At 51.8% G+C, this 11923-nt stretch overlaps 1 protein-coding gene across 1 annotated transcript in view; it reads left to right on the forward strand.

Annotated features, from left to right (window-relative positions):
* The window catches only part of EXOG (exo/endonuclease G), a 38772-nt gene extending 31978 nt beyond the window's left edge, over nt 1-6794 (forward strand). The window contains exon 6 of the mRNA XM_004614619.2: nt 4487-6794. Coding sequence (XP_004614676.2) covers nt 4487-4960 — 474 coding nt within the window. The 3' untranslated portion in view covers nt 4961-6794. The remainder of the gene's footprint in view (nt 1-4486) is intronic.
* Nucleotides 6795-11923: the final 5129 nt, after the last annotated feature.

Consider the following 11923-nt stretch of genomic DNA (forward strand, 5'->3'; position numbering starts at 1 on the left):
TGTAGGAAAAGGCCCTGTCTCGAACAGGAGGGCTGGCACTGCCCACGGGACCCTGCGGGTAGCCAGTCCCCTTTTTGCCAGCCTCTCGCCCGAGACCCCTCACTGTCCTTCCAGCTCTGTACGGTCCGGGATGAATTCCTAATCATTCACACTCTCCTGTTTCTTGTTTCTTTGACTCTCTTGGCACTTGGTGGAGAAGGGCAGGGGGGTGGGGGGCCTCTCTGTGGCTCTGTGCTCAGAAGTGACCGCTGGTGGTGTTGGGGGTCCTGCCAGGAGCGGTGCCAGCTGCCTGCACTCTGTCTCCGGCCTGCCAGGCAGAACTCTTGCAGCATTTGGGCTCTTCACATGCCACACAGTTCGGAGAAATTGTCTTAGGGGAATATTCGTGTAGCCAAGTACGTTATGTTTGATTATGACTATTACGTGTCCTTTTCCCGAGTGGGAGTCCGTGGTATTTTGTTTTGTTTTGTTCAGTGCAGCATTGTTGCCCTGGGTATGACCTGACAAATGGCAGACTTAGTCTGGGGACTGTCTGTTGGCGGCTCTCCTGAGTCAGCAGGAGGACCCAGCTCGGCGTGTTTGGGGCGAGGGGGGAGGAGAGCAGAGCAGATTGCTCCCCCCTCGCCCCACCCTCTCTCTCTCACTCTCTCTCTTTCTCTCCTCTCTCTCCCCCCCTCTCTCCCTCCTTCTTCCCTGTCTGTCTCTCTCCTCTCTTTCCTTTCTCTCTCTCCTCTCTCTCTCTTTCTCTCTCCTCTCTCTCCCTCTCTCTCTCCCCCCTTCTTCCTTATCTGTGTGTCTGTCTCCTCTCTCTCTCTCCTCTCTCTCTCCTCTCTCTCTTTCTCACTCTCGCTTTCTCTCAGCTCAGACCATCATGTAGCACACTTGCCAGTGAGTGTACTTTAAAGCTGTGGATGAGGGGCCGGAGAGAACTAGTACCGTGGGTAGGATGCTTGCCTTGCACGTGTCCTACCCAGTTGAATCCCTGGGTTGGATCCCTAGCATCCCATATGGTCCCTGAGTACCTCCAGGAGTGATTCCTGAGTGCAGAGCCAGGAATAACCCATGAGCATTGCCAGGTTTGCTCCCCTCACCCTTCCAAAAAAAAGGCTACCTTTTATTTTTATTTTCTCCCTCTTCCTCCTCCACATGTATATATATAAAATATGTAGTCATTTTCAGTTGGTTTCTGTTTTTTGTTATAACCTTGACAGATTTCTTTTGGTGATTTCACAACGGGCAAGGTTTTCCTTTGTAAAGTATCTTTGTAGCTAAATAGAGATTTGAAGATTTCTCACAAAGAGAGTTGTTGCAGATTTCTTTGAACTTGGTTCAAGTAAAGCCCACCAGTTCTTTGTTGAGGGTTGTTACTGCCAGAGGGGCTCCTGCCTCCTGAGGAGGGGGGGGCGGGGCACCTTCTGTTTCCTCACCTCCAAGAAGCAGACTTGGAAAAGGGGTGGGAGGCCAGGTAAGTTCCTGACTGTTCGGTTCAGGGCATCTTATCCGATCTGCTTTCTTCTGAAACACTTGTCTCAGGTTTCCCAGGTCACTCTGCAGTGCCTTTCTTGGACACCAAATGCAGTCATACCCGTGTCTTTTTAAATATATCTACTACCAAAAAAAAAAAATCTTTTTCCATAGGCTTTGCAGGTAAAAAAAGAATTGGGATGGCCAGACAGACAGGGGCCCAGCTTCAGTCTCTACCCCATATGGTCCCCCCAAGCCTCTCCAGGAGATTCTTGAATGCAGAGCAAGCAGGAGTAAGCACTCAGCAAAGCGCTGAGTGTGGACCAAAAGAACACAGCAGACTTGTTTTGGACAAGCCTGTCTCCGTGGGTGATATGAGGACTCAGTGGCACGGCCAGGACTTCCCCGGGCCACTGGGATTCCCATCCACTGACTCAGTCGCTCAGTCGCTCTCCCTCTAGAAACTTTTTCTGAAAATCTTATCTTTCCAAAGTGGAAAGAAATGTTAATATATATATATATATATATATATACACACACACACATATATATATATCTTTTTGTACCACACCCAGTGATGCACAGGGGTTATTCCTGGCTCTACACTCATGAATTACTCCTGGCGGTGCTCAGGGGACCATATGGGATGCTGGGAATCGAACCCGGGTTGGCTGAGTGCAAGGCAAAAACCCTACCCACTGTGCTATCGCTCCAGCCACAAAATGTTTGATTTTGATCGAGTTGTCTGCAAGGAAGCAGAAAGCTCTCTAACGTATATTTGAATTTTGTTTTTTCATAACAAAAGGAGGGAAACAGTGGCTTTTTTAGATTTTCAGATGGGGCCAGTCACTATTTCAGATAAGTTGGAGAGAATTTATTTACTGGAAATAAAATAGACTGAATCAGAGACTATAGCCATTGGCTAAGTTCTGTTTCCTCCCTTATTTCCAGGGCTAGTACTTGACCCCTTTTTGTTAAAATAGTGAGAAGGTCATGGTTGGAAGAACACTCACTCAGGGTGATTTTCCGTCAGAATGTGCACGTTTGAGCGGTTTCTCCAAAGTTGCCGTGCATCCTTCAGCTGTTGGAAGAATTTTTGAAAGTCTGCAGTAGAAGTGCTCGGTTTCTAAACGGTAAACCCATAAGTCTTAAACTGTTAAACCCTTTCATTTGGGCCAGTTCTGTGGAATTCACTGGAATCCCGACTGGCAGGAAATGGGCATGAGCAGTTATTCTAGAAAGCGACCGTTTGTGCTCAGAGAGAGACTAATGCAGTGACTAGTCTCAGGGGCTCCTTTGCCCTTAGCATCTGAGCTGTGCTGCATTGATGGCGGTTGTCCACCAGGTGGTGCCAGGAATTTGCTTGATTGTTTCCAGTTGGCACTGGGAACAAAACTTGTGTGAACTCAGGCTCTGTGACAGCTATGATCTCAGTTCTGGCCTCTGACTTCCTCTGTACCCCGCTTCTTGGTGACTTCTTTCCCCGGGAGGCGTCTTGAGAGCAGACACCCGGATCGTTTATGCCAAAGCTTATTCCTTCCGGATCCCCTGAGCTGCGTGGTTGGTGACTCGGGATCTGGGAGCCAACTGTGGACCTTCATGGAGTTCACTTCCAGTGTTTTCTTGCCTCGGAGAACCGGTTAACTTCCCCGGCTGCATAGATGACTCGCCGGGGTCGGCCTGGAGGTTGGCATTTCGTGCCCGATGACCATGCGGACTCATGCACCATGTTCAGAGCCCAGTTTCTTCCTCCGGCTTCAGAGGTCGTCCTGAGACGTCTTTCCTGAGGCCCCACAGCTGGGCGTGGTAACGGCACTCATGACCCCCTTGGGGTGCGTCAGGCAGCCGGTGGCTGTGGGGTCCCGAGGTCCTCTGCCCTGCAGGGAGGAGCCTGGGGAGAAGAGGGAAGGATGCTCTGTCTCATCTCTCTCCTGTGGGGGAATGCTGTTGCTCCAGGAAGGAGGGAAGCACCTCCTCCATGCTGTTCTCCGTGGTCTCCTCTTACCGGCAGACCATTAAGGAAATGGATACTCGATGTTTTTTTTTTCTCTTTCAGAAAATAGGGCTTTCAAGCCGGTTGGGAGGGAGTTTGGAAAGGTTTCCTAACACCGTTATCTCATTAGGACAGCCAGCCTCCAGAGGGGACCGGCTTGTTTTCTGACCGGACTCTCACTTCCTGTTCGTGCAGTGTGTCTCCCAAATGTTAGGCCTGAGAGCGCGTACAGGGTTGTCTGTGGGAGTGCAGGCCGAAGATCGTGCAGAATGCCCTCTTAGCATTCTAGCGAGCAGCTTGTTCACTTGCTTAATTTAATTTGAAAAATGAGCGATGCCAGGGCGATACTGGGGACGATAATGCCGATGTTGGGTGTCTGACTGCTTCTCCGAAGACGATTTGTTTAACTCTCTGGTGAATTTGATAAACCAAAGCCATGTTTATGTTCCTAGAGCGAGGAGTTCCCAAGCCAGCAGTTTTGGCCTTTGAGTGTTTGGAGCATCACACGTTCGAGTTATGAAATAAAAAGAAGATGACAGCTCCTTTTAGTCCACAAAACATATGTGCCCAGCACGTTAAAAACCACGGCATCGGGGCTGGAGCAATAGCACAGCGGGTAGGGCGTTTGCCTTGGACGCGGCCGACCTGGGTTCTATTCCCAGCATCCCATATGGTCCCCTGAGCACCGCCAGGGGTGATTCCTGAGTGCATAGCCAGGGGTAACCCCTGTGCATTGCCAGGTGTGACCCAAAAAGCAAAAAAAAAAAAAAACCACGGCATCCCTTTGTTATGAATGTCCTGCAGACAGGGCAGAATGTGAGGTGGCATCATTTTAAAGAATGGTCAAATCAGCTTGCTAACTGTGATTCTGTATTTTGGTTTGTAACTATCATTTAAAATTCATAACATTCCTTGGGGTGGGGTTGGGATAGCTTAAAAGTCATCTTCAGAAGCCTCTCTAAAGTCTTTGGGAGACATTTGGCTTCTTGGGACAAACCCGCACTGCTAACACAACTGCTTTCTTCGTAGGTGATTGGCCAGGACAACGTGGCTGTCCCCTCGCATCTCTTCAAGGTGATCCTGGCTCGCAGAAGCCTGCTGTCCGCAGAACCACTGGTGCTCGGGGCCTTCGTGGTCCCCAACGAAGCCATTGGCTTCCAGTCCCAGTTAAGCGAATTCCAAGTGAGCCTCCAGGACCTGGAGAAGTTGTCCGGACTTGTGTTTTTCCCTCGTTTGGATCGAACGAGTGACATCCGGAACCTCTGCTCTGTGGACACCTGCAGGCTCCTGGACTTCCAGGAGTTCACGCTTTACCTGAGCACACGGAAGCTCGAGGGGGCCAGGACAGTAGCCCGGCTGGAAGCCATCAGGGAGAATCTGAGGACCTCGGGCGTCGAGCCTGATGATTACTTCTTGAAGCGCTATGAAAAGAAATTAGAAGAACTCAAAGCTAAGGAGCCGTCGGAAAAGCAGCCAGAAACCCCGCAGGGAAAGCCGTCTTAGTCCCCGGAGCGTGGGGTGTGGTGACGGCCATGTCCTGCGCAGGCTGGCCATCTGCTGGGCACTCCCCCACACGCCCCCCGACAGAGACGACAGGCTCCGAAGAGCAGAGGCCTGCTGGGAGTGGGGGCGCTCACCCGCAGGGACACTGTCACATCCGCAGATCTCGGGTCAAGTGGGCGGAAGGACTGTGTCCACAGGGTGACGCTGTGCCCTTCGTCATGCCTCCAGATTGTGCAGAGGCCTGCATGGATCCGCTCAGCTTTCTTAGAACTCCATGTCCCGCGGCTCCTTTGCCCGGACCTGAGCGGCTTTTAGAGATAGCTTTTAGGAACCCTCCCCCGTCTGGTTTGGTCCCTGTCCTCATAGATCATGTATTTCTGCCGTTCCTCTTCTCCTGGACTCGCTGTTCCTCCTCGTCTGTGGAATAGAGGCACTCCACAGCCACATTTTCTGCTCGCTTAATGCTGTGTTCTGTGAACCGAGGCCAGAGCTTTCCCCGTATCTCAAAACACCTCTCGGAGGTAAATGCTGTTCACCTCGTTTCACCCAGGAGAGGCTGGGGAGGCGCGGGGACCCAGGCTTCTGACCAAGATTCGCCTTTCCAAAGAAGTAATGGGCAAGCTCGGAGGCACGGAGGGCCGAGACAGTTAAGATCGCCTGCCACAGGTCCAAATCGTCCCTGACACAGAGCTTTGGTGTCACCTAAGAACTCCATGACTGCGTGTGACTGAGGCTGCTTGGTCAGAGGCCTCCAGTTTCTTGTCTGCCATCCAGCCAAAGGCACTTTGTTTTTATTCTGCCCTGCCGGGGTCGAACCCAGTGCCATACACGCACGGGAGAAATGGCACAGGCTCTGCCACCGAGCCACAGCCACGGACAAGTGTCCTCTGTCTCGTCCCCTCTTTCGTTCTCCATCAAGATGCCGTCAGAAATCTGAAAGCTGATCGGGGCTGGGGGGCGGGGAGGCTTCACCAACGCCCCTGCTTGCCTGCAGGGGTGCACTTCCTGTAGCGACGAGGCAATGGAAATGAAGTGTTCCTAGCTTCCAGGTGAAATTGCGGTTCCGAGGCCAGGGACTCTGCCCAGCGTGACCGCCTCGGGATCTGCAGTTTCGTGCCCTCTGGCCTGCCTGGAGGGCGTCAGGCGGGCTGTGCTTTGGGCCACAGACATGGGGACAGTGGTCTCCGGGGATCCAGGGCACTGGTTCTGGAGCCCAAGCTCCGTCTAGATTGGGGTTGACAAGAGACTCCTTTCATGGTCCTCGTCAGTCAAGGCAAGGGGGAAAAAAAAAAAATCTCTGAAAATAGCCCGGAGGATCTTGTCGGAATGCTTCCTACCCGTGCCGTCTCTCCGGGTGCTGTCACAGGAAACGGTTCCTTGGTGTTTCTGTATGAGTCTCTGGCAGAAATGCTGAGGCTTTAATATGAAAAGGTAAAGATGTTGACGAATAGACCTTGTTCTGCCTCTTTATTTGGGTAAAATAGAAAGAAGTGGGGGGTGAGAATGCGGCCTAATGAATGCTGTTGCATTTTATCGCACTGTTCCCCGCCGGCTGTGCCAGTCCCTTTCTCAGTGATAAAGCACCAGAATGTCATCGTGACCAGAGTATCTGTTACTTTCGCTCCCTGTTGTTGGAGGTGATGGTGGGGCCCTGAGTGTTTGGCCCCGGGCCTGAGGGGGCGGGTCTGTGATACTGCAGCCCGCCTCTCGGTACCCCTCACCTTTCAGTCTGCGCAGTTCCCTCGCACCCACCTCTTCAGTATCCTGGAGCTATTTCCCAGCCTCTTCTCCCGCCTCTTGACCAAAGTGGTACAGAATCTGGATTTTTTTTTTTTTTTGATCAATAAAGTGTCTGCATTTTTAGATCTGAGAAGTGCTGCCTGGCCTGTAATTTAAAGTACAGGAGAGGGGCTGGAGTGATAGCACAGCGGGTAGGGCGTTTGCCTTGCACACGGCCGACCCGGGTTCAAATCCCAGCATCCCATATGGTCCCCTGAGCACCGCCAGGGGTGATTCCTGAGTGCATGAGCCAGGAGTGACCCCTGTGCATTGCTGGGTGTGACCCAAAAAGCAAAAAAAAAAAAAAAGGTACAGGAGAGCACATGCCTTTTGGGGGGAGGGGTCCTGGCTTTGGTCCCTGGTACCACACTTTAAAAAAAAAAAAAGGAACAAACCACTGTAATTATTTTTTGGAGGGGGGGTCACATCCGGCGATGCACAGGGGTTACGCCTGGCTCTGCACTCAGGAATTACTCCTGGCAATGCTCAGGGGACCCTATGGGGTGCTGGGAATCGAACCTGGGTTGACCACTTGCAAAGCAAACTCCCTACCCGCTGTGCTATCACTCCAGCCCCCCAATGTAAATTTTTTTTTAAAAATGCAATCACCCAGCCTTCACTTTTATTTGACAGGGTTTGGGGATTTACACCTGGCAGCTTTTAGGGCTTACTCCTGACTCTGTGCTCTGGGTCTCTCCTGGTGGTGCTTGGGGGACCATATTCGCTACTGGGCACCCAGCAGGGCTTGGCCGGATACAAGGGAAGTGCCTCATTCCCTGCATGATCTCTCTTGCCATGGCCCCCCCAGCCCCCCGTCCTCACTTTTTAATAAAAAAATTTATCTTCAGCACTGTGATTTACAATATTGATGATGGCACGGTTTAGTGCATAAAACATTGCAGCCCACAAACCCCACCAGTGTTCCCCATCCCAACCTGTTGCCCCCAGTTTTATGTGTACCGGTTTGTTATACATCAGGGATGCTTGAACTGCTTTCTTTTCCCTCCTTCCCTCCTTCCTTCCCTCCTTCCTTCCCTCCCTTCTTCCTTCCTTCCCTCCCTCCTTTTTTCCTTCCTTCCTTCCCTCCCTCCTTCCTTCCCTCCCTCCTTCCCTCCTTCCCTCCTTCCCTCCCTCCTTCCCTCCTTCCTTCCTTCCTTCCTCCCCTCTTCCTCCCTCCCTCCCTTCTCCCTTCCTCCCTCCTTCCTTTCTCCCTCCCTCCCTCCTTCCTTCCTCCCTCCCTCCTTCCTTCCGAAGTCTCCCTTCTTCCCTCCCTCCATTCCTTCCTTCCTCTCCCTCCCTCCCTTCCTCCTTCCCTCCCTCCCTCCCTTCTTCCTTCCTTCCTTCCTTCCTTCCTTCCTTCCTTCCTTCCTTCCTTCCTTCCTTCCTTCCTCCCTCCTTCCTTCCTTCTTTCCTGTCCCTCCCCCCTCCCTCCCTCCCTCCCTTTCTTCCTTCCTTCCTTCCAGATTAAATCAACATGAGATACATAGTTACAAAGTCAAAAGATTAAATCAATATGAGATACACAGTTACAAAGTTGTTTGTGATTGGGTTTTCCTCATACCGTGTTCCAACACCTGCCCCTTCACCAGTGTACACTTCCCACAGCCGGTGTCACAGTTTCCCTCCTTCCACTTTGCACCCAGTGATGCTTGAACTGTTGTTTTCCACATTTGGGCTTGGGGGTTTCGGGTACAATGTAAACTCTGCCTTCAGTCTTCCTCAGCCTGGTGAGACTGCTGAAGGCTGTGATTTGATGCTGCGTGGCCCAAATCTCTCCCCGGCACCCATGGGTCCCGATCAAAGAAGCCTGAGCACCGTCCCATTGGGTCCTCCCCAGGTTCAGTCAAATTCTCTGGTTGGTCCTGTAACTCTGCTTTCTCTTCAGGTCATGGCCAGAGTCCCAGGTGTGAGGAGAAAAGCGGAAGCTGGGCCTCCCTCATCTCCGCTGTGTTCTAAAACCCCGGGCACCAGTCCTGTGTAGGCCGAGGTCAGTGGTGTGCCGGTTCCAGGAACACCTGCTGCCTTTCCGCCCTTGCGCCTTGACCTTCAGACACCGCACACAGCGTCTCCAGCCCTCGGGACAGTACTGGCAGGAGAGATGCAGCCTTCTCTCAGAGTGGCTTCCTGGTCAGAGCTGGGCTCCGGGGGTGGCCCGGAGGCTTCCCCTGTCACCTGGATTCCCTGCCTTCCTTCCCTGGCTTCGGTCTGTACCTGGCGTGGATGCAGCGTCACAGGAATCAGACTTCCCGGTAGCCGCTCATCTCTGATGCATCCCGAGGGCCTGCTCAGTTATCCCCGCCCCCTCACCTGTGCCCTTTCCGGGAAGCACATTTGTCCATTACGGAGGAACTGGTCAGGGGAAGCTGCCCCTGCTGTCTCCAGACCAGCCTCGGGCATCATCATCGCTATGGCCAGTTCAGGGGCCTCGGTGCTTCTCAGCTGGTGGTGGGTGGGCCTCTCCCTCACCAATACTGCCTGGGTGCTATTCATCCCTGAGTGCCCAGAACCTCTAGGGGTCACTGTTCACCTAATGTCACCTAGTGACTCCGCTGTGACCTGGCCCTAATACCAGTAGCTCCATAAGCCAAGGAAGCCCCTGTCAGCCCACAAATAGGTCCCCTGCCCTGGTTCCAGGCTAGACAGCCACCGCGGTGAGCTTGTATGGAGTTCACCAGGTGCCTAATTGCCCCCGAATCTTTTAAAGCAAATCGACAGAAACCTTTAGAGTATGAGGAGCACTCAACCCTCAATTCTTGTTAATTGCTTTTATTTTTTCTCTTGAATCATTTAAAAGTAACTTTTTAAATAGTCATACAACTTGTGTAATTTGACCTGTACCACTAGTAATTTCTCCAGATCACTCATATTTTTATCATTTCTAAGAAGAACATCAAGGCTTCTTCTTAACAAGCAATCATGAAATTTTTCCCAGGTGTTCCCATATATCAAATACTTTTTAAAAACTGGATTTCATTTAGGGTTCCAATATTATGCCTAGTCTTTCTTAAATTAGAACATTTTGCCTGATACAATTTTTTTTTTCTTTTTGGGTCACACCCGGCGATACTCGGGGCTGACTCCTGGCTCTGCACTCAGAAATCACTCCTGGCGGTGCTCGGGGGACCATATGGGATACCGGGAATTGAACCTGGGTTGGCCGTGTGTAAGGCAAATGCCCTACCTGCTGTACTATTGCTCTAGCTCCTGCCTGATACAATTATTATTTTCTTTTTTGGGTCACACCCGGCGATGCACTCAGGAATCACTCCTGGCGGTGCTCAGGGGACCATATGGGATGCTGGGAATCGAACCTGGGTCGGCCGCGTGCAAGGCAAACACCCTAACCTCTGTGCTATCGCTCCAGCCCCTGCCTGATACAATTTTTAAACACAGAGACACTCAGCCGGAGCCTGGCCTAAGTTTTTTTTGTTGTTTCAGGCCCCTCCTGACTGTGCTCATGGGCTGCTCCTGGTGTGTGGCTCAGGGGTCACTCCTGGCAGTGCTCAGGGGACCATGCAGTGCCCAGTTCAAACCTGGGCCTCGTGCATAGAACCATGTACACTGCTCCTCTGAGCATCTCCCCAGCCCTAGATTATTAAGCAACATAGACCAAGATTTGATTTTGAGCCGGATTAGAATTTACCCCCAGACAGGAGTTACTTAGCAAGTAGGTGCTCATGGAGCTTGTGAGTGTCAAGGGAGAACTCCCCCCTCCCCCATCTCTTTGGGGCCCCAGGAACTCAGGTTTTGTTGTAGCAGGGTGGGATGACAGGAAACTGAAACCTAGAACTCCCAATGCCCAGTGGTGCTGGCCGATGACCAGTGGTGCTGGCCGTTGCCGGCACCGCTCTCACCAGAGGGTCCTCAGAGCTGGGCTACTTAGACTGAGGAGTGCAGGCCCGGGTGGACTTATGCTACATTAAAATTTTTTTTAAGGGGCTGGAGTGATAGCACAGCGGGGAGGGCATTTACCTTGCACGCAGCCGACCCGGGTTTGATTCCCAGCGTCCCATATGGTCCCCTGAGCACCGCCAGGAGTAATTCCTGAGTGCAGGGCCAGGAGAAACTCCTGTGCATGGCTGGGTGTGACCCAAAAAGCAAAAAAATACACATTGTTTTAAAAGTTAGAATGTTGCGGGGGAAACACAGTTTGCAGCAACAGGGATGGAATGAGAGGGTCTCCTGTTGAGTGAAGTCAGAAGGAAAGCAATAGATACAGAATGAGCTCTCATATGACCTCACATGTAGGACTTAAGGGTACTCAGCGAGAGGACAGCAGTGTAGGACATTTGCCTTTCATGAGGCCACCCAGGTTCAGTCCCCCAAATCCCATACGGTCCTCCAAGCACTGTCACTGTCACTGTCATTCTGTTGCTCATCAATTTGCTCAAGCGGGCACCAGTAACTTCTCCATTGTGAGACTTCTTTTACTGTTTTTGGCATATCGATTACGCCACGGGTAGCTTGACAGTCTCTGCCTTGTGGGCGGGATACTCTCGGTAGCTTGCCGGGCTCTCTGAGAGGGACGGAGGAATCAAAGCTGGGTCTGCTGCGTGCAAGGCAAACACCCTACTGCTGTACTATCACTCCAGCCCCCTCCAAGCACTGCCGGGAGTAATTCCTGGCTGCAGAGCCAGGAGTAACCCCTGAGCATCGCTGGGTGTGACCCAAAAAAGAAAAAAAAATGAGATACACAGCGAGGTAGCAACAAGGGCCTAAAGCAACATCATGGGAAAACTGAGGCAGGCAATTTGGTGGGGTACAGGGGTGGGGGGCACTGAGAGGGAGCAGTTTTAGGACCCTTGGGAGAGGGAGCTGGGGGTGCTGGTGATGCCCAGGGTGCTGGAATTATGTGCAAGAGAAACCATTAATAGTGTTGTAAACCCCAGAATCTCAGTACAAACTCCTTTTCTGAAAGGAAATTTCTTAGGGCCAGGGAGATTTCTTAGGGCCAGTTGAGAGCCACTTGCCTTGCACACGGCCCAACCCACTTCTGTCCCCAGCATCATGTATGGTCCCCCGAGCACTGCCAGGAGAGATCCCTGAGCACAGAACTCAGAGTAAACCCTGAGTACCCCTGAGTATGACCCTAAACTAAATCATAAAGGAAATTTCTTTGTGATTTGCTGTTAGTACATGCTTGGTTGGTAAATCCATTTTATTATACCGGAGCTGCATAACCAG

This window comes from Sorex araneus, chromosome 4 (genome assembly GCF_027595985.1).
Source record: "Sorex araneus isolate mSorAra2 chromosome 4, mSorAra2.pri, whole genome shotgun sequence".
NCBI classification, from domain to species: Eukaryota; Metazoa; Chordata; class Mammalia; order Eulipotyphla; family Soricidae; genus Sorex; species Sorex araneus.